Source organism: Pempheris klunzingeri, chromosome 16, assembly GCF_042242105.1.
Source record: "Pempheris klunzingeri isolate RE-2024b chromosome 16, fPemKlu1.hap1, whole genome shotgun sequence".
Lineage (NCBI taxonomy): Eukaryota > Metazoa > Chordata > Actinopteri > Acropomatiformes > Pempheridae > Pempheris > Pempheris klunzingeri.
In genome coordinates, this window is record NC_092027.1 from 7,094,146 (window position 1) to 7,117,795 (window position 23,650).

At 40.6% G+C, this 23,650-nt stretch overlaps 1 protein-coding gene across 1 annotated transcript in view; it reads left to right on the top strand.

Moving 5' to 3' along the window:
- samd12 (sterile alpha motif domain containing 12) overlaps nt 1-23,650 on the top strand; it is an 89,727-nt gene that overhangs the window by 35,684 nt on the left and 30,393 nt on the right. Inside the window, exon 4 of the mRNA XM_070846129.1 lies at nt 4,226-4,366. Within this exon, the coding sequence (XP_070702230.1) occupies nt 4,226-4,366 (141 nt within the window). The remainder of the gene's footprint in view (nt 1-4,225; nt 4,367-23,650) is intronic.

Consider the following 23,650-nt stretch of genomic DNA (forward strand, 5'->3'; position numbering starts at 1 on the left):
ATAACAGAGTAAAATGTCAACAATTTTCGTAGACTAAAACTATAGTTACTATAGTTACTGTTACGGAGATAAGACCCATACTACTATTAATAAGATAATTGCCCATACTACTATGGTCAAAAGAGAGCCTGATATGGAGAAAATGACACTGAAAAAGAGAAGATGCGATAAAGGCTAAGGCTTGCAGTTCTTGTTCCTGCTTCTTCTATTGTAGATAATCATGCAGCTCATACTACTACTCAGTCACATTCCATCATTCCACCATATAGGGAGAAAATAAGGAGTAAAAAGAGCAGGGTTGGTGTGCATAATTGCAAAAAAAGTCCAGACAGGGTCTCCTCTTGATCACCATAGTGTTTGATTAAAAACACTGCAGGATATACATTGATCGGAGGCCATGGATGAATAGATTTAAATAAAACAGATGTCATCTAAGCAGCAATGAAGTACCATAATGTATCAAAGTTACTGGTGTTCAATTAATAAATGGAGTACATTTGAATAGAATAATGCTCTAATGTTCCCAAGGGGCAAAGCACACAGAGGTTGTCATTGCCACTTACCACCAAAAACCACTCAGAGAAAACACAGATGAGGATGAAGCCAGTAACCAGGGGACAGCCTGTTGCATCCGCAGCTGATAACAAGCAAGATCACAGTTTGTTTAAAGTCTTCAGCTGATGTAATACAAGACTAAATGTAGTTTAAAAAATAAGAAATGCTGCTGAAAATGAGCACAGTAACACGGCATTAACTATCTTGTTCTATCTATTTACTTTTCTTTTCAGTTTTAATAAGCTGACTACTTTTATTTCTGTTATTCAAAAGAAAAGTTTGTTATCATGGACTGCGGGCAATCACAAAAATTGGTTTCAAATTGCTGTATTGTCTGTACAGCTGCCACTGTTTTATAATAGTTTTGAAGAGAGTATTGGGCCCCAGACCGATTTTCGTTGACTAAAACTATACTTACGGTTACGAGGACTAAATAACCAAACTTTTCGCCAACTAAAACGTCACAAAAAAACCCCAGAGAAAACAAACAGGATAAGGTTGATTTAATTTGACAAAAACTGCCTTTGACATAGAACCAAAACTAAATAAATAAATAAAAAGAAATGGCTGTCAAAATCAACACTAAGAGAGGTATTGAATAGAAGACAAGAGAGGAGATTCTGTCAGGCGTCAGAGAAGAGAATAAGATTTGAATCTAATCAATACTTTGTCATAAAAGAAGCTGTAGTGGCAGGGCCACAGATAAGTGAGAGTAAGTGGATGGAGTTTAAATAGTTACTTTCTAGGACAGCGTGTGTGATTATATACATGCTCACAGATTGACGCCTGCCTTGAGTTCCCTGCTGTTAAACGAGGAGCGAACAACAGTGTCACAGTGTGAGTTTGTAAAATATATGTTTCGGGTCAAGAGTTAATGATTTTCTGCCATGTCTCCTTTTTGCCATCGTCATTTTGTGTTGACCTGCCAAATGAACTGAGGCCCGGCTCTATCATAGTCCTGCAATCTTGTAGAATTAACCATGCAGGACAGCACCAATTTGACATAATACTTTGCTTGCACAGCCACAACGATCAGTCGTGGGTCATCTCATCACCTCTACATGTTGTGATGCATTTTTATAGTCGATTCACTATTTTCTATCCCTTCCACAGATTCACTTTTTTCCTTCAAGCAACCCTCCGTCTCTTACCTCATTTATTTCCTCCTGACCAATATCCTCTTCTGTCCTCCTCCTCCTCCTCCTCCTCCTCCTCTCCTCATGGCCATGCTACACTGCTCAATGTATTAATTGTGGTTTGAAAAGATCCCAGCTGAGGCTTGGTGGGATTGTCAAAGCAAATGGCTCAGAACTGCAGGGCAAGAGAGTGAAAGCCTGGACTCCCCACAGAAGCTGTTCCACCCTGCTGATACTGCTTTGCCAACCGGAAGGAGCGGTGCGTTGGCATCCACCGCCAAGAACTGGCAGTTTGTTTGCAGCAATCAGTGAGCATCTCATATTCCAGGCATCCGCATTACTCCACCTGCCCACATTAATACACTTCTCGTTTTAAGCTGTTAGAGGATGTCAAGCCTGAAAAAAATCTCCACAAGAAAACTTAGTTGGTGAATTAAACCTTTATGCTAAACGCTTTTAATGCTCTCTTTGGGGACCTGGAAGCCGAGGCCTTCATTAATAACTCAAAAATCTAACGTTACCGTGTTTTATCATCTTTGTACCTCATGACAAAATTAGATTTTTTTATTTTTTTTTAAAAACTGATGTTTCAGAAGTCTGCTACAGAAAAAGACACACTGCTTGTGTTTGGAATCCCAGAATGCTCAGCTAGATAACATGGTTAAAGGAAAAACCTACTTGCTTTCTTCTGAGAGTCAGATGAGAAGATCGATACAGCTCAAATGTCTGTACGCTTAATATGAAGTTACTGCCAGCAGCCAGCTTATTTAGTTTAGCATATTAGAAAGAGCTTCTACTTTTTAATACAATTTAGAGCCCATATAATATATAAAACAGGATTTTTTTTTTTTCCCTTTAAGATCAAATACACATCTTAGGGAAATTTCTGTATTTTGGCAATTTCATCAAATGTGCAAACTCATCTTCTGCCAAAGGGAAGAGTTATCACTCGAATACTCTTTTACTTAATTGGTTTGATAAGATCAGAAGAAAATAAAGGTTGATTTTGCAATTATGTCATTATCTTTACACAAACATCAGTGAGGTCTGTGGCGCCGCAAACAACGAGGAAGTTACGTCTCTCCATTGCAACATATGAATGCATGGAGCTGTGTTGCACCCCATGTATCTGCTGTTATTTAAGATAGACATTACTGAAGCAGAAAAAAACCCACCTCTGTTGCCATGCCGATCTATCTTTGGTTACAGGATGAGGTGCCAAGTGATGGTTGGTCAATATTTATAGACTCATAACAGCATGCTTTATTTGCAAATCTGCTTTCTTCTGTCAATTTGTACTTCTCCCTCTTCTCCTGAACTTTCCGCCCTCCTCCCCCCTCCTTTGATTCATCAGTCCTCTTTCTCTTTCCACCCCACTAATCTTTGTCTTTCCATCTTACCATTTAATATGCCCCTCTCACTTCTTTGCCTTTATGACTCTACTTGGCTCCCCAGTGTTTATGTAATGGGTACTTTCAGTGCCATTTTGCATTGAGGCATCTATACTATGTTTGGCATTTTACCCCCATCTGGCCGTAGCGCCGAGCGAAGAGCTTCTTTTGTTAAGGCAATAGAAAATTGGCTTAACGCAGTCAACATAATACCACTAACACTTAAGGGTACTTAGCTTCCCAACTACTCCCTTCTGTGCTGTGGTAGCAAAGTGGTAGCGTGGGTCTTTGCATTTCGTAACGATCTATAATAGCTCGTCCAAACAAGTCAAGCCACCTGAAATTATAAAGTCTGCTGGTCTCTCTGTTGTTGTTTTTAAAGGTTGATTAAGCAATGAATAAAAGCAAGAATTTGAATGTGTAAATTTAATCTCAATCTTGCATTAGTATTGATTGATTAAAATTATTAAAACAAAGGGAGAACAATGCGACAGGCCAACTTCCAAGAGCCTATCAGGACTAATCGTTCCTTCCAATCAGAGCCCAGTTTCTTTACCAGGCAGTCTTAAGGACAAAGGAGCAAAGGGAGCTCTCAGGTTCCATCTTAATGCCTAGTCATTACCCTGAATTATCAAGCTTTCAGCTTACCAACCCACATGCTGCAAAAGTACTCATAACGAGCATTAATTACACGATGGTCTACTTGTGTTTTACTAGCAGCCCAGATCCCCCTCATAGAAACTGATTGCATGATTAAATTATGGATTTTATACAAGGGTTTGCAATTAAGGAAGGAGCTCTGAGGGGTCCTTGCTCGAGGGATGTACAGTACTGATATTTATGTAAAATGTGTGCTTTGTTTTACAAGAATATGATTCGCATTGAGTTGTGCTGGGCTAAATGGGAAATTTCAGACTAATTGATATTCACATAACAGGCAGAGGCTCTGGAAAACAATTAGTCTAATTTTTGTGGCTGCAATCATCTGACCATATTTGTTTGTGCGTGTTTCTTCACTCTGTTCCCCCACTGACATAAATGCTTTATCGGCACCCTTTTACAGCTGCGTGTGTTGTATTCCCACTGACTTACCGCTCCTTCTGGCCCTTCACCCTGACGTGTTGTCTGCTTTTTTCCATTTAGGGCGGGCTTTAATGAGACTGACGGACAGAAAGCTGGAAAGAATGGGCATCATGCAGGAAGCCCAGAGGCAGCACATCCTACAGCAGGTCCTGCAGCTTCGCGTCCGGGAGGAAGTCAGGACCCTTCAACTTCTCACACAAGGTAGACTCTCCAGCACCCATGTTCACCCTTCAGAACACCCTTGTGAAACTCAGTCCACCATCAAATATAATAAACGCACTGTTGATATTTCACCATCATACTATTTATCTCATTCTGCATGTAATTTGCTCACAAACGCTTTAAACCACTAAAAACAGGTTTTTAGAGCACTTGGTGTATTTGTATGTCTGCAGGGTAAAGATTATTTCTAAGGAGACCAACATCTCACATTCTGATAAATATTCACAGCATTTACTGTGCAGCATTTATGTGCATGCCATCTGTAGTCATGGCAATCACTGCATGTTTAAAAGCTGGCAGGAAGTGATGAATCAAAAATGATTATGCAACTACAAGAGTCATGCACAAATTTTCTCCTTTGGTATCTCTGATGTAAAGTGAGAACAGACAACTTTAGGCCTGGATGCACCGGGATTAAAACACTGAGAGTATTAGAGGAGAGCAGTAGAGTCTTTTGAATAAACTGCGTGGACTTATTGTTCATGTTGTCAACAACCAAGCTAAGCTAACAGGCTGACATGTTTGCTAATTGACTATTAGAAAGCTTGTTTACTTTTCCTCTTTGAAAATGTTTTATTGATTGAATAGAAACAGTCAATTGAAAATGCTACAGAAGCTTTTTTGGCTGACGAGTGTTAGCCCACTTAGCTTTCCGGTTACTTCAGCTCACTAACCGGAACTGCGATTGGTCATTAAGATTCTGGCCCTATCTATTTTGCTTTAAGGACCAAAGGTCACTTAACGATGTGACCTTTGTGGAGTTTTTGTAAAACAAAGTAAGTAGCCTAGTAATAAATTTTACATTCATTCTTTCTCACAAAATGCATTCTGTCTGTTCTTGAAGCCTAATATTTGTGCTATGAAGATTTGTTTCCTCTCCTTCACTATTTACATCCATCTATCTTTTTCATCCTTGCCTTTCTTGGCTCATTGCAACCATCCTTGGCACACAGTGCAATAGTACGAAACCTAGATTGTCATGTTACATGGAGTATGAGCATCCTTGTTAAAATCGACAGCTATAATTACCTGCTCAGGTTAGGAAGCGATGACTTGGGCTGTAGTTAAACTATAGAAGTTGTTTCAAATCACATTTGAGGATAACTGTACAGTCAAGAGTCTACCTACAGTATGCATGAGACTCATCTCACCAACATGTGTAGGTGCTATTTCACTCCAACGCAAGCACGAAGATAATCAGTGCTGGCAAGCTGTCAGGCGAACAAATACCCTCACAATTTTGCAAGCCACATTTTGAGACTATTAATACGCAAAAAAGGAAACGTAGGCAGTTTAAATGTAAGCAGAGATTAACAGTTTATCGAGTTTGGGAGAAAGATTTGCAGTGAAAAGGCATAGAGTTCTCTGAATTCAGAATACATCAGATGCATATAATCTTGAGCATAGAAAGTATAACTGATTAACTGTTGAAACCACATTTCTTAACGAAAAAAAGTTTGCCTAATGACAGAGAGGATCTCTCAGACAGTCTTCATAATTCACTCAGGTTGGTCAGCTTCCTCAAGATGCAGTTCACATCTCTGAAAGTAATCAGTATTTATCTTAACTATTGAGAATTGTTCAACAGAGAAATAATGCTAGTCTAGAGCTATGATTTACAAATAAGACTACTTATAATATATACTTTAATACATACGGGAATACTTCCCGAATATGTTGAATAATTCTAACCCACCCTGAAAGTTATATCAAATACAGCTCTGTCTCCTTTAAATTACATTTATACAACTAATCTGCAGCAGCAAATGCATTTTGAGGGAAACATAATGCCAATAGGGCAGTATGGTGCTGCGGTGACCAGTCCAGGGTGTACCCCACCTCTCGCCCAATGTCAGCTGGGTTTGGCTCCAGCCCCCCCGCAAGTATAGACAATGGATGGATAAAGCCAATTGTACGACATTTTCTATTAACATAATGAGGAAATTTTAATTAACATACCTGGCAAGTCACAAAATTTGATACTGAACCTACTAATAAAATGTTCTCTGACACAACGCGTTTCATTTGTTTCTGGCCAAAGTAGGCAATCTTGCAGTGCGCTATCCACTCATCGTGACCACAGCTTTAGTCATTTTTTATGTTCCCAACCAGCTCCCTGCAACTCCAGAACAGTGTATAAATGTAGTGTTTCATTCACTCGAATAAACATGAACACAATCCAGTAAGTGATTACATTTGTCACCACAGCGTAATTATGAAAACTACATAGTAATATACTAAGTGGTAAATGTAATTTCTAGGAGACACGGTTGATTAGATATGACTATGATTTAAAAATGTATAACTTCCACTTCAATCTAACAATAAATAAGTAAAAATGCTGAGTTGAGTTTAGAAAATAAAAATGAACAAAAGGGGAGGAAAAGTAGAAGGCAGCATAAGTGTAGTAACCGTCTTGAATTAACTGGATTATTGAGGAAAAAACACCACGTGAACAGATCGGATGTTAAGCAAGTCCTATTCCATGACTGAGCCAGACTCAAGCCAAGTATGTTCACTGGCGTTGCCATGGATACACATACAAGGTACGGTGGCTCATAATGACCAAACAGGACAAACATTTAGCCAAATGAGCGACAGAAATCAAGTCAAAGCGATATGTTAAAATGCAGAGCAGAAGAACATTATTCCAATTGGGATTGGGATTCTGATCGGGCAGTTTAGATTGTGCTGCGGCTAATCTGGAGCGCACACATTATGGAAGTGGACAAAAATGGTCAGGGTCACAACCACGACTTCCATCAACACATGCCTGCCCCCAGACTCTCAAACTGGGCTTTGCTGCAGGGGCTGAGAAATAAATTCTAGGGATCTTTGTCACTCCACAAAATTCTTGGAAAACATTTGGAGTGTAATAAAGCACCTTCCAGTCCCCACCGCTGTTTTGGTCTTCTAGCAAGTAGAAATAGAAAGAGGACGAGCGAGGGGAAGAGAGGGGAGAGAATTTAGCTGAGTGATGACACTTAGCTAAAGGCTACTCTCAGCCTCCCATCCCTTTCCTCCTTGTGCTGTCCCTCTCATCTTCCTCACTCTTCTCTCCTCTCTTTTTCTCTGTATTGATGATATGAGAAGCGACAGCCCACCAGCCTCAGCAGCGACTGGCCACTGGCCTCAGCAGGAAGCAGCCTGTTAGTAGAGTTTATGTGGTCCTCGGGGAGAAAGGACAAAGGGACAGAGGGACGGAAAAGACTGAAATTTGGTGGATGTAGGGAAAGCTGAAATGGAAGAGAAACAATATGGAGGAGGATGAATGTTTAATTTTTTTGTTTTTTATTTGTCTGTGGCAAAAAATCCTAAGAATCATCACAGAAAATTCTAGCAAACTGGCATAAGTGAGCATTTTTATTTTGATATTAGTTGTTATTTTCTTTATCATGACCACTGTTTGAAGTATTTTGTATTTACGAGCTGTGACACTGAAAGTAATGCATGTGATGGAATGGTGAGAAAGTTGGAGAACTGTGAGAAAAGGAGGAGAAGGAAGCAGAAGTATTTTAAGTCTCCTAAGCTGTCGCTTCTGGAGATGCTTTTGGCACAGAGGGAGAATTTGGAGGGAGAAGAGATGGTGGAGTATTTCTAGGCCCAAGGCGCACTTCCCTGAGCTGTAGCTGGAGGGATATACAGCTGTAACCGGTGAGAAAGAGAGAGAGAGAGGGAGAGGGAGAAAGAAATAAGGGGGAGGAATGGTGAGAGGAGAGGGGACAAAGGGAGACGGTAGGTGACAAGAAGGTAGGATGAGAAAGAAAAGAAGCGAGAGAGGCGGTGAGAAGATGGAGAAAAGGGAGAGCGATGAGTGTGAGAAAGAGAGGAGGTGAGAAAAGGAAACCCTCCTCCCTCTGAGATCTGATGGAAGCCAAACACATCTCTATATCTACGAAAATGTCTATATATAAATTATCCATATACGTATAGTGTGTGTGTGGAAAGACAAACATAATAGAGCATGAGAGAAAGAGACAGAGAGAGAGAGAGAGACAGGGAGAGGGAGACAGAGCAGAGAGAAATATCCACTATCTATGAAGAGAGGGTGCAGATAACACGAGAGAGGGTGCAGCAGAGAGTGCTGGAGCGAACAAGGTACACAATGGAGAAAAAGACGAGAGAGCAGGCGAGAGAGAGCGAGGTGTTGTAATTACTGCAGTGTACCCAGACAGAATTAGCTAGACGGACAGTGATTAACCTTTAAGGCTTGCTGGGCCATGGGAGGGAAATAATTAGATTTCCCCTGTCTCCCTCTCTCTCTCTCTCTCCCTCTCTCTCTCTCCCTTTGCCACGGGGACGACGGGCAGCGGAGGCTCATCGCTTATTGTTTACAGTCAACAGAGACGGACTGAGGCACTCCAAATAGGCAGCGATACCCAAACAACCACGGCCTCCCGAGTGTTGAGTGGACGGCCTGATAGTGGCACTTTGCAGGGTGTAAAGCAAGAGTACTCGGTTCCAGCACTCCCCTCAAGTAGGGGCGTATGTTGTGGCAAAAAAGGGAGCTGGATGTAGAAGGTCAAATCTCGCGTATTCCCTCAGCTCTCATTAAGTGTGCGCGCTTGTCGAATTGTCAGTTTCGGGAAGTTACAAAAAGATATGTAATGCAGGTTTCAGATGCTTTAGTTCAATGGCACTGCATTTAAAGTTCCCCTGATGTTTCATCCTGTTCGTTACATGTCTCCTATCATTATCTGAAGTACAAGTGACACACAGTATATTCATATTGTATGTACACACACATCCAGTGCTGTGTTCATGCATATATGCATATATCTTTTTTAATAAAAAACATTGATATTTTTTCAGGAACGTTTTTCTCCTGACTGAAATCACAAAAAAAATCGAATATAAATTTGTTATTATTTGTTTGTATATTGGTGAAATGTTCCATCCTCAACTTTCCAATTTCTGAGGAAATACAAAAACACAGCCTTGTATTTTTGTGTGATTGCCATTCGCGTATCACACTCTTCCCAAAAGTTTTCAAATTTCCTCGACACATCGGGGAAGAGGCATGTCCTCCTCCACCTGAAGGTAAAATGTGAGCATCAACAGGACTGCTATGGAAAAATCTTACTGCACCATATGGTGTAAAATAAAATGGTAAGAACAACAACAAAATGAGTTGAAGATAAAATCAGAAAAACAAGAAAAAGCCTTCATAGAATAGTGATACATATAAAAACATGTAAAATATGGAAAGGATGGACATTTAATAAAAGATCAAAACATAGAAGAAAACCAATATGTTGAAGAAAACCAAAATGAGTTTTATGCTGTGATTTTAAAACATAGTTTAGTCGACCCAGTAGCTCCTGTCTCATCATGTCAAGTGTATTTTATCGTAACTGTTTTGCGTCTGAGACGGACGGGCTTATTGCACAATTTATATTTAGCTTTGATATGTGTATCCATAGAAACAAACGAAGATCTGTCTGCACCTGAGACACAATGTAGATGGCAGGGTTTAAACAGAAGCATCTGCCTCTTCTGATGAGTTAAAGTGAGTTATGGCTTCATATTAACCCCTCTGACAGCTTAAAAAGTCAGATTCCGTGCCAATGGAAAAGGGGGAATGAGAATGTTATGATTAATTAGGTTGTTTTCTAGATAATGGCAGTTAACCATTCAAATAGCTGTGTGTAAAAGCCTCTAGTGACTGCAGTGAATCTCCCTGAATTAACTCTAATACAAAGATTGGAAGCCGTTAAGCCACCGCGTTGCTCCCCTCTTCAAAAAAAAAATCTCATTTTGCTCTTCTTCTGTATTCAATTTCATGCTTAAAACCATTTCAGAGTTTTCAATAACAGTCCTATGCCAGTAAATATGCTATTACTGGCTTGTGAAATCATCACTCTTAAAAGAAACTTGAATTACACAGCTGACAGAGCTCTATGAAAGTGGTTTTCTGAGTACATAGTGCTAATCTGTGAATGTAGACACAGGCTTGCTGTTTATGCTTCATTTACTGTAACAGAGTCTCATTTAAAAGAGAAGACAACTTTGAAAGAAATTAGACATAGATGCTTGACAATTTCACTTTCCTTCCATTGTCCACCAGGACTTTAACATGAGTTGTAAGTTGTCGAGAAGTTTGTTTGCTTCAATCCATGATTTCCATTTGCTCATACTTTGTAAGAGGTACTTTTCGTGTACATTTGTGCGGTGCTGTCACCAGTCAATTACAGAAAATGTAAAGGCAAACTTTCAAAATTAAGTTTTTTGTGTTGTTTATTATCAAAATGTGCTTCCGAATAACAAGAGCTACCCTGAATCTTAATACATTAGTCAAAATTTCTTATTCGTGTCCCAGGGCCCAGGGTGAAAGAAGTTCAATACCGGCTTCTTTAGAGAACCGTGGCCCTGGGGCAGTAAATGAAGGAAGCTCTCCTGTTGTGCTTGAGTAGACCTTGGTTCCTTTGCTAAAGGCACCTTAATGAATTATCTGTCTCCACTTCATGGCTTCATAGAGGAAATCTCTTTAGTCGGAGCGCTTCACTGAACAGGGTGTCCTCCTCTGTGTTTTAACTAGTTCAACATGTAACATGTTTGCTGGCATGATGATCTTGAGTGACTGGAGAAACTCGAGCTAAACTAAGCACAAATAAAGGCAAGAATTGCACGGTCGCGGATCCATGTTTTCCCCAGCTAGTAGATTAACACTTCATTTTACAGTCTGGTGACTGTGGGATAACAAGCAGCAAAATCAATAACTTTTAACAGGCCTGAAGAGAGAAGCTTGTTAGCTTGGCTCAGAAGTAGCAAAGCACTCTGTGAGAGTGTGCAGGATTTGTTGAACTGGCTCACCATGTCTGCTCCCTTTTTTACTCCCAAACTGCAGAGTTTGGGAGTAAGATTATTCAGAGATTATTCAATATAGACAGCTTTATTTATTTTGCAAAACATCCATCAACACTATGGATTCTGTTTTTTTTTTTTTTTTGCAATAACATATTCTATCCATGTGGTTGCACAGTTGCATTCAAGAATAACTTAAAAACAAGCTGAAAACATTGAAAAATTCAAGTCCGTTGCAGCTCTGACCACACCCAAAGGTGATGTCATGGTGCAGAGAAATGCCCTGAAGTACACTTGTACATCACTACAGCAAACACAAGAATTTCAGATCTCCTTCAGTGTTAAAGTTTCTCTTCAAAGATGTCATTTATCCAGTTCCTATTTTACTTTCAAATGCTGATATGGTTAAGCTGATAAGCGTAAGTTTAATGTTTAATAGTGCACTTCTTGAAAGTCAGGTTCTTAGGTTGGCTTAAGGGCTTGGAGACAATTTAGTCTTGATAGTCAGCAGTGGCAATAGCACTGGCAGGTGCCTGGTTCCGGCCTGGTTCATTTGAACCTCTGAAAGTGGCCCTATATAGATCTGAAAACAGATCTCATCAGATCCCATTTGCCTTTAACTTTCACTGTCTCAGTCCGAAGTCTGCCTTTTGTGCCACTTGCATTTATCTGCCCCTCCAGTACTGGCTTCAAATATAAATGCTTTGCACATTTTCTTTTGTAGGCTAACCAAGGCTATGTGAAAAAGTAAAAAAAAATATTCAATGCAAATTATGTCTACTGTATATAGACCTCAGGTAACTTCATAAAGGTGAAAGATCAAAACCTAGACTGTTAATACTGTACAGAGGCATCATGACCAATAAATAACAAAGGCAGTTGTGCAAATTCTTTGCAGCCTTTTTATACATTGGAAAGAATGAAACCAAACTTGCACACATTGCCTAGACTACCACACTAACACATGGTGTTACCATCAACAATGAATGCTCATTTTGCTCCTAAGGACCACCGCTAGCGACTTGTAGACTGATGGTGAGACGCACCAGTCAGTTCACGAGCACGCCTCAAATAAACAGTGTGTCCAATAGGGGTAAACCTTTAAACTTCTCTAATATACGCTATATCTGATCCGTTTCTCCAAAGAAAACAACATTTTTAGCACTTTTTTTTTTTAAGCAGACTATCAAAAATGTGTGCTGTTGGCCATCATGAGCAATGAGAGTATCTTTACTCCAAAGTCTTTATTGAAACCATTCACTCTGAAGACTTAAGGAGCTCTGGGTGACTACTCTCCTTCCTTTGGGCTTTCCAGTGAATCAGATGTCTTGCCCCAGTGTGTGGGGAGCTGAGAGCTCTCATTATCTGAGTTCTCTCCTCAGGATCCTGCCCTCTGTGGAGGCGCTTCCTCCTTAAACCTCCCTTGACTCCATCTATCCGCCCTGCCTTCTATCTCCTCTCTGCCTCTCGCTGTCCCTCTCTTTTCCTTGCTGCAAGCGAAGGTCAAATTAATTCTTTTTCATAATTTCCTGTCAGCGAGATTCCTCCCTCAGAGACTCCATCTATGGCTCAGTGCCTGAAAGATGCGATTAAGGTGAAGACAAAGTGAATACCTGTGTCTAACAAAGTGAATAATGTTTTTTTTTTTTTCTTAGCCATATAGATGTGTAAGATGTAAGAGATAATATTACTCATAATAGCCTCCCATAGATTTTTACTGTTCTTTAAATATGAATACAATGTGGATGCTTTGGGTGACGCTCCACATCAGGCGCTAACATGGGCTCATGCTCACAAAAGACATGTCATTTAGGAGCAAATGGCTTCGCTGCTCAGATGACTCAGTGTGCCCTAACCTTGCTCATTAACGCCGTGGGTCTCTGCGGGTCTCAAAGCCTAAACACAGACATCCACAATATAGCTACACACCTCAGATGGTAATGTTATGAAATACAGAGAGTAATTGCATCCCCTGTTGTGAAAGCGAAGGCTCCTTTCATTAAGGCATGAATTGAAACTGGTCTGGATAATGAAGGTAGAGCAGACACCCCATAGCTGGTGTGGCATTCATTCAATCAGTAAATGGCGTCCAGTTGTATTTTGAAATAAGAGGGGAGGAGGAAAGGAAGGAGAGAAAAAGAAAATGAGCATAATTAATGCGGCATATTGAAAAGAATCCCCCCCCCCCCAAAAAAATAGTTTTTTTTATAACCTCAAGCTGTAATTCTCCTTGACATGCAGTGAAGACTCCCTGCTCAGGCCCCCCAATTACAGCGCCTCACTCCAAACACTTCACACTGGACTGCCAGTCGGCCATTTTCTTTTTTTTTTTCTGCGGGAAAAAGAGCAGAGAGGGATTTTAGAAACGTCAAGGTTAGACGAAGCACATTTCATCTAGTTTTACCCAGGGAGAAGCAAGGGAGTGCACAAATACAACAAACCCACTCTCTCACCTCCAAGTCTGGCTCTCAAGGACGCCAGAAAAGGTTGCAGCAGAGTATGAACAGCATGCGCAGATCTCGTAATGAAGCTGAAGGAAAGAGGGCACAGCCAGAATTCAAAACGATGCGAGGCAATGGAAGGGGGAGAGAAAATGGAAAGGAATAAAGAGAGATAATCAAGAGAGGCAGAGGAAGAACAAGGTGCACAGGTGGAATAGCTCGAGGCGCAACACTGGCACTCTAGTCATGTGTGATATGTTGTGTGTGCGTACACTCCTTGTTCTGGCCTCTGACCCGTGGCAGAGGAAAACAGATTGCTTTGACAGGTCCACTGACATCACATGAGATGCTCTGCTCTTTTGCCAGAGTCTCCGGAGAGTCCTTGGCTGCCAGATGTCCACTAGGATTTGAGGCATTACTGTAGCTCGTGCCCTAGAATGTGACTGCTATAAAGGGAAATTTGCCATCAATACACTATTTGTATAGTTGTGATCTTGCACCACAAAGGGCAAGTCTCGGCAGAGTCTGGATCCCGTCGGTCATGTAAGCTTAATGAAGTTCATGCATCTTGCAGAACTGAACTCTTTAAATGGTATGTTGGTGTGAAATCGCACCCTGAACTGTATGTAACGAAAGCGACCCTGGTGGTCGATGAAACCCAAACGCTCAATAGTTTGCTCGTTTATGCCTTTTTAAACCAGAAGCGGTGGGTAAAGTTCCACTGCACAGACTCCACTGCATTCATTAGTTTACAGTGAAATAAGAAGCCATTAAAAAGTCATTGTATCAGTCGCCTGGCAGCCCGGCTGGTTCCACTCAGTCTGCTGCCGTCTCCAGCCTCCCTGACCACCTCCGGACATCCAGGAGCCCAGACAGCATGGACAGACCAGACTCCTGAGCACACGCCTTCAGCTTCCCAGCATTCGCTCATGATCTTACCAACCCGGATCAATAGCCATAGGACACTTACTGTACTCTGAGACTCGCTATTACCCCATAAACATGCCTGAGCACTGGCTCCAGACTTACTGTATGCACGTGTAATGGAGAAGAGAAAAACAGCACTCAAGAAGTTGTTTTGCTCGTTGCCAAGGCGACTTAATGCAATAACTGATAAGCTTACCCACACATTATGTCAAAGCTGCATAATCACAGCAGACACCATCATATGTTAATATGTTCATTGGTGCTTTCCCCTTCCTTGATACAGTTCATTCAGGCAGTAACACTTAAAGGAGACCACTTCTAAATGCTGTAATTGCACTCAAAATGTTTCTAATACTGTGAGTCTATAGGTTTATTTATGATGTGGAAAACTTCTATATTCTAGTGTTTAACTATTGGAAGGCTTATTCCCTTGCCAGTTATTGCTCTATGTTCACATGAGCATCAAGCAGACATAGCCAGCTAAGCCAGGAGCAAAAATGACAGACATAAAAAGAATATTTATTCACTGAATCACCTCAGAACTCACAGTAGCATAGATGCATAAAGACGAGCATAAAGGAGAGTTAGAGAGACATGTTGAGTAAAAAGGGAGAGAGATACCAAGGACATTTTGTGGGAAATGGGGTGCAACGAGTAGGTACATAAAAGGAAATGATGTATATTATGCTCGTCCAGGATCATGGTTTGTGTATCGAGGATTTATGGCGGTGTGCGTAGCAAGAGCTCAGCACCACACCTGATCATCTATTATTATTGTAACATCTCTGACTTTGGGGGCAGGCGTGATTGATGGGGAGCTGTTAATGACTTTGGGTTGAAATTGTTATTAGCACAAAAGTGACACACACTATTTAAAAAGGTGGTGTCTGCAATTGGATGTTGTCTGAAAAGAACACGGTCATTTTTCAAGTCATTACTGTTAATAATGGATCAAGCAAACATTGAAAACTAAGTATGAGAAGTATTTTACAGTTGAAATAGAAACATATAAGCAAATAAGAAATGTGTATTTTGTGTGCAACTTGAGTGTTTTTATTGTATGTTTCTTATTCAGATATGCAATACTGTGTTAAACTTTTTTTTTTTAGACAAAAGCATCGAAGTTCTCTGGGCCCTAATCGGTTTCTGCATGGGGAAAAAAAAGTGAAATTATCCATTACTGTTGCACTCATGGAGTATTTCTATTCTAATTAATGTGATTGTACACGTGCACACTCTAATAGCTCCCCTCTCACAATCACTGAAGAGGCATACATGGCAGTGACTTGCTGTAAAACACAATTTGAAGAAAAAAAAATAAAAAATCTAAAGCAAGCCTTGCATAAGAAGCACAGATCAACCCACCCCACATCAGTTGTAATTGGTGCTATTAGTCTTTTTATGCTTGATTGCCTGCCAAAATGTCAGCCTATCTATTTCCCTCATGTCGCATTTTTCTCTTTCTTTTTTTCCCTGAACTGTCAGTAATTAAAAGTTATTGTCTACTTGTCTCAGTGCCAAGTGGGAGACATGGAAAAATAACAAGTTAAAACTGGAAAAAAAATTAGATTATTTATTTATATATATATATATTTGTTGTTTGTTTGTTTGTTTTTAACTAGTGGTGAAAGTTGTGGGAAGCTGTGCTTGTTATCGTAAAGCACACCCTTAGAGCAGGTACTCATTCCTGCACAGTGCTGTGCCCGCTGTGCGTTGGGTCATGATGAAAGCAATTAAACATGACAGAAATAACACTATGTACTCGATGACTCATGCTCAACATTTTATTGACTCTAGTGGAACATTAGCCTCTCAGCAAAGCATACAGAGTAGTCTGAAATAAAATATAAAGCAATATACACGACTAATTATGATTAGCAAATGGAAAGAGCTGAAATTTAATAAATAAAAAGGATGTTATCTTTTTTAGGCCAGCAGAATTTTTGGTACATGAAGGTTGTCAGTTTCAGAGTTAGGCATAAATGCTCTCTGCACGTTGTCACCTCAACAGAATAGTATGTATTCATGGAGTATTCAGCTGATTTGGCTACTGGCAATTTACAACACCTAGCACATGTGCAGAACCCCTACTTTTATCTTTTTAGCTATGCTTGCAGCATGGCTCCAGGGATGGCAATGATGGTCCATAGATGTATTAAGATGGAACTGGATACTGCTCGAAAAGATGGTGCTCAATGCATTCCCATAACTGATGCCTGTGGCCCAGCCCTGTTCCTGGGGTTTGTTTGGATTTAGGTCAACCAGTTCAAAATCTGTTCCAATTCTTTGGTTTATGACTAAGTTCCTTCAAAACACGTGGCATTCCCATCAGCTGCTGTACTTTGTGTTAAGTGCTAATTAACAAATGTTAGCATGCTAACATTCTGTGGAAGTCTATTTCTCTCTTGATTTATTATCTTAACACTTTCCTAACAAGTTTATGGTCTGAATCTCTGCACACACGAATGGTGGTTCCTCAGCAGCTCTTTGGGTGGTTGAGGTGCTTTATTGCACTTCTTCAGCATAGTTTAGTTTAGTTGGGTCAAGGTTTTCATTTGACAAAGGTGCAGCCCCTTTAAAAACATTGTTCCTCTATGATAATGAGCCAAATAACCACTTTTAGAGCTATTTAGCACAGTTTTTGTTTAGTGTGTGGCTTCAAGTCTTCTTCAATTCAGCATGATGTTGGTTTTGTAAATGATGGTCCCACTCAGAGTAAAATAGATGATGAAGCAGGGTATGCTTTAGGGCAGGGCTACCTTGTGACTGTCCAATGAGAGGCGCTCTTCATGGAATGGGTGTCACTTCTGACTCAAAAACAAGATGGCGATGACCATGAAACCAAAATGGCAGCACCCATAAGGCCAAACTCCACACTTCAAAATGGCAATGGGTGACGTTTTGGTGGCTACATCCACAAAGTCTGTTACGCACATGATAGTTTGGCTTCAAATGTTCCCTGACTGGCAGGTGCTTGGCATCTATAGATAAAGTTATGCGATAAACATTTGTTTTTTCTAACATCACAAGTTATGATTTTTATAGTTTATTCTCAAGTGCTGGGTGGCCAATACACCCAGAATTAGCAGCTAGTAAAGCATTCATTGACACCATAATAGTTAGCTAATAATTAGGGGAATTTTACTCCCCAAATGTGTTTGAGACAGCATTGGTTTAAGCTTTGGGTTTTAAACAGAATTAATTGTAAGTGAACTGTGCTTTTTATCCACAATACCACCACAGGACCTCAAGCTTCAGAGGCTTTTTAACTTTTGTTTTAATTACTTAATAAATATTTAGAGGCAAGGGTTGCCAGAGGGATGTAATATAAATGAGTTTTTCTTTCTTTTTTGTAAATAGCTCAGGACATAATTCTCTGTACACATCCATTTTTCTTTGTGTTGAGGGTACAGCAGGTGTGTATGTAGGTGCTGTACACATACAGGTGTGACAGTACAGAATAATATCTGAAGTCACATTAACATAATCAGCGTTGTCCCGCTAAGCTCTCCTCAGAACAGGTACTTTTCTTTTAACTTTCCCATGCCTGTTACTTATGCGTCTTATGTGCGTGCTGCAGGATTGGAATTTTGGGCTGAACTTGCCCCCCATTAAAGATGTAGCTTATTCACAGAGGGGAGTTATTAGAGACAGGGGCCCCTGATCCTCAGGAAGAAGTTTCACATCAGGACCAGTTTGTTGCATCGTCAAAAGATTAAAGCAAGTTTGCTGAAAGGTCTTTTTACTATTCCACATGATTGATCTTCCTCCACCCCCTGCCACCCCCACCCCTTTTTCATATGCCAGATATAAATGCCAAGCTGGTCCTCTCCTGGTTCTCCCTCTTGATTTTCTTTTCATAGCTGGTTTCTGTCTGTTTTATCTGTGTGCATGTCAGTGTCTCATGTATTTCATTGTCTCTCCACTTTTGTCCTTTTCTTCCTCCCACATTGCAGTTTCATTATTACAAGAGCAGTGCGGTTCTCCAACAGCAGCTCGCGGATCTGTGCTTTCTCGAACCTGCTTTTTCTTTCTTTCATGTTAACTCTAGTCTATTTTTTTCCTATCTTCCTTTCTTCTCTTTTTTTCATTGTTTCTATCTGTGATACTTGTGTTCTGTGTCTGATACTGGTCGGCGATCCTTTGCCCCTGCCAGTCGCTGCTCTTGAGGGACATTCCTGATATAATTACAGCTTTTGATTATCCTCCAGACTGACCCCAGGATGGCCTGGCCCTGATGCAGCACCAGTCTGCCAGCAGCTACTACTGCTGCAGCTAATGAGGGACGCCGAGTGTTTCCCACTGCTGGCTGACTCCTTGATTTATTGTTTCCCTCAGTTCATACCTGTGGCTGCATTCCTGTATATTAGGAAACAGTAAATAATGAAGTTTACTCTGTGACTGATGTACCTATCCTGTGGTCTTTTGCAGACAAGCATGCCGATGCTAAATAGCAGCATGCATCAAGCAGTGATGTAGTGGTACATGTATAATCCCTCATGTGGAAATTGGTTTAACCGCAGTCTCACATGCAGCATCACGCTACATAACTCTAACGTGACATTAAAGCCTGACATGTAGCACATTCAGGAAATGAAAATGCATACAAGGTTACAGTACATCAGAGGTAAGCTTAATGGTGAGATGCACAGATGGCAACATACACTCTAGAGGACTGTGGTAGGTTAGGAGGAGCATGAGTACCCAACATTTACTGCCTTCTTACTAAAAAAAAAAAAAACCCCAAAAACTAAATTAAAATATTGACACAATATTGATTCAACCTGTAACTACTTCAGCTTTCCATCCCTTACCTTATCATTATATTTCTTGCACTATGTGCTATTTTACGTGAGGCCGCAGGATTATTTTCATGTCTACAAAATGTCAGAAAATGGTTTGGTCTGACCAACAGAAGCAGAAAGCACATTAACTCAAGTACTCTGCCTAAGTACAATTCTTCAGTATGAATACTTTGTACTTAAACTGATTCTTAAAGTATATTTTGATGCTAATACTTTGAATTCAGGAAAACCAAAACCTAAAGATATTAAAATTTATACTGATATAAAAACATAGAAATGGATCAAATCCTCAAGTTTGGACAAACCCCAAACACCGATCATCTTTTGGCCAGCAGAGCCAAGGGCCACTAGATGCACCAATCCATCGCTGTCAATCAAAACATTTGCCATTGGAATGATTGATTGGCTTCGGGTGTCAAACCAGTGGACCATACAGTTGTCAAAGCAGCAGATGTAAAGAAAGGAAAAAATCTATGCTCGTGAGAATGTGGAGTAGCAGTGATAATACAGTATACTCCATCTTTGCTCCTCTTGCATTCCTCCCACTTCTGTGAGCTCGCATTGCGTTCGCTGTAGCTGTGACTGAATCGTTTGTGTTTATGTTTACTTTCTTGAACGGAAGGGTGTATGTGTGGGGGTGTGCATGGCGGAATCTGTGTGTGCATATTTTCTAACCTTTATTTAATCAGAAAAGGTTGACTGCACACTCCCAGCATGCTCCACCGTCTCACAGTTAACACGTGTGTGCATTATTCTTCACATTCCCTACAGAAAACCCATGCATACATCTACATCTACTGTTCCTGACAGCACATGAGGGCTTTTGCATTGTATTCATTGTCACAACATCGCACATGTTAGGAGATGAGGTTCTGCAGTAGATAGTGTTTTAAACACCAAAGCATATGCTGTGTTGTATTGGCCTTGTAGAAATATAGGTGACAGGTTCTGGAGGGATCAGGGGTCAATTTGACTGTTGAAACAAGACAGAGACTCATTTAGCTTTGAGTTAAAACATCGTACACATGCACAAACACACTGCACACCTGTGCACTCACAGTAATATTGAAACACATTCACATACCCAGTGACTCTTTAATGAGCCACCATCTAATGATACAGGCACCTGTGACAGTTTTAGTACAGTTGTAATTTCCAACTTAAATACGGCCACTGCTTTTAGTTATGTGGCTCACCGTGTGTGTGGATGAACAAGACACTAAGCAGTGTGGACTAGCTTGTGTGGACGTACCAGCGCCCCTCCTTTGCTCATCTGTCATGTACACAAACTCTTTGTAATTAAAACAGCGTGTCAGCGTGTATGCTGATTATGGGAGGGAACAAGGTCAGTGTTTATAACCTTGGCAAATCAAAGGAAACCTCTGTGACCTCTGGTATTCGGTCGAATGTACGCACACACTCCCTGATCCATAAACACACACGACTGCTTGGTGTCCTAACCGTAATTATGCAGATGGAGAGAAAGTAAGTGGCTAGCGAGCAACACTTTAATTTGAATTCCTCCTTTCACCCTCCATGTTTCACTAATAGTTCCATTTACAGTAATTTGTTCCACCTCAGGCAATGACTCATAACAAAGGCATTGGGATGTAAAACAAATGTACAAGGCACGTGTATGTATACACACACACGCCCTTTTTGTCGCCTCCTTGATTCTTCCGACATTTTACCTCCCCTCCTTGCAGTTTTCTCATCTCCGCCTCCATTCTTTTCTAGCCATGCACACGTTACAGCTTTGGGCTGCAGAAAGTGTAGAATTATGGCACGTCAGCGTTTTAAGTGCTGCCACTATAAAATGGGCGCAGAGAAACCATAAGAAGTAGAATGAGGCAGACAAGCCATGCTCTGCTATGCCACCCATTTACTACCCTGGCACCGCAATATCATGATACAGTGCACACTTGGGGCACATGACACCAAACCTACCCAGCAGATATTTATGAGGGACATATTATTTTTCATTATGCACACATTAAATCATCAGTTGAAATATTAGGCGAGCGCTTGCTCTTTTTTTCAGATTTCACCCAAGGGCCTGAAAACATTCCCAAAAACTCCTATTTTTGCTTTAGAGTTTTATTTGCCCATTACCACAGTGACTTGGAAGTAGTTCACTTTTGAGTGCCTTTAACTCTAACACTGCCTGTTTGACTCTGACAGGCACAGTACAGTTTGCTACTTAACCAGTTCCCGGTGGAGAAATAGGCCGCTCTTTTGAGGATATAGCCGCTGTGTGATCTTTTATGGGACATTCTTGTTCTTGTGTTTGACTACAGCAGTAATACCTGAGAGGGCGATAGGAGCAGGAAAAACATCAGCATCATTAAGTACCCATAATCACAGTAAAGAACATCCACAGGGATCTCGTGGCCTTAACCAACACGTGTTACCACATCATACACAAGCTTCCTGGTTCCCACAAGAGATGCCACACACATGTTTTATCTCTGGTTCTCTGCTGGTCTGACTGCATAACTATCTCCTCACATCGGTTTGACCTGTGCAAGTTCTCTATTGATTTGGATATGAGATGCACTGTTAGTTAAATGTTCTACACAAACTTCAACACTGCATCTCATCTCTTTTACGCCTACATCACACTTGCTAACCCCTCTGGAGTTAAAGGCTGTTCTGCAGCAACGGTACCTTGCTTCCCTGTCACACATGAACTGCATGAATGTGTCAGATTGAAGGTAACTGACAAGTAGGTGTAAGTGAGTCACTGTTTGCTCTGTTGAGCACATTGTTGATCTGTGCATATTCATTTGGACCGTGGACCCACAGGACTGTGCACTCAGTTTCCCAGAATAAGAATGGTAATCTTGGATCACTGACCTGGTTTCCTTGAGCTTCTTATTCATGCAGTGATGTCAAACCTCTCAGAAGGGGAATAACAATTTACATTTTGTCTAAATTTAGATTTACTTTAAAGGCCTCTCAAGTGTTTTTGACGAAATAAATACAAACAAATATATTTGACACAGAATGCACATTTTCTTGCTTCTGACTCGTAATTCAAGATATAGGCCTGTTGTACTTACTATTAGCAAAAGTAAATCAGATGTATGTGTTCCAATCCTGAATTTCAGCTGTCTACTTCATTAGTTAAACCTTCATTAACAGGTTTTGGGCCACTTGGGGAGTATCAGAAACAGCTGTGAACACATCATTGACACATTATCACCTTATAAGCCTTAATATGGCTGCTTAATTACAGGTGCTTAATTACACGTTCAGCAGACACAGTGCAACATTATAGCATTCATATGGATTCAAGTTTCTGGCCACCTGGCCAATATAAGTTCAATATTCAATCTCCTTTTTAGCTCTGTTTTAGTCTCCACCATCTCCTGAGGGAAATATCAGCCACTTAAGCTGCTAAATGCTCCACTGTGTTCACCAGCTAGTCTGGCTGGAGCTGCATACAATGCTGAAAGATTTCCTGCAGGATGCTCACCTTGGATTCAAGGCGGTTAGTATTGATTCCAAGTAGAAACCTGCTTTTGCAGAATAATCCACAGTTTAGTTTATTTGTGTGCTTAGTGTCTGTATGCCCAGCTTCTGTGTGTCACTAGCATGCTTAGTTGTTAGCTGTGCATTTGAAAACACACAGCTCCATGTACTAAGAAGTCTCAAAAGAAATAGAAACAATGACAGAACCCAGGTTTTTTTTTAAGGAATTAGTGAACTTTTTTTTTTTTGAGTCTGTGAGAGATAAAACTCATTTGAATGTAAAGGTTCAGGTCTTTCTCATGCATTGCTAAACGGAGACATTTCGGGATTTAAATCAGCACATTGCCTCTGATTTGTGACGGTGATGCTTTCTCTATGATTTCCTCTCGAATTTTATGTTCCTGACAGTAGGCTGTAAATTTATGTGTGTGAATACTTAAGTTTAATGACATTCACATCTGATAAACAAGGACCCTACAATCCACTGTATTTTACTGCCTCTATTCTTAGACACTTCAAACTCACCAGCTGTGTCTCGTCGAGTCATAGGCTTTATTTTGTCCCTCGTGTGTGTGCGTGTGTGTCTTCTGAGAGTTTCTAATAGACAATGGACAAGCAAGACTAGTGTAATTCTCTATGTTATGATTCTCTCAGTCATAATTTGCCAGGTTATTAAAAGGTGAGGCTTACAGGCAGGTTCATTGTTATTCAAAAATAAAATGTGCAGTGTCAGTGCAACTGCTTATCTACTGACTGTAGCTGCATCAGATATTATCATTGCCCTGCTCTACACACTTCAGCTGGTCTGCTAA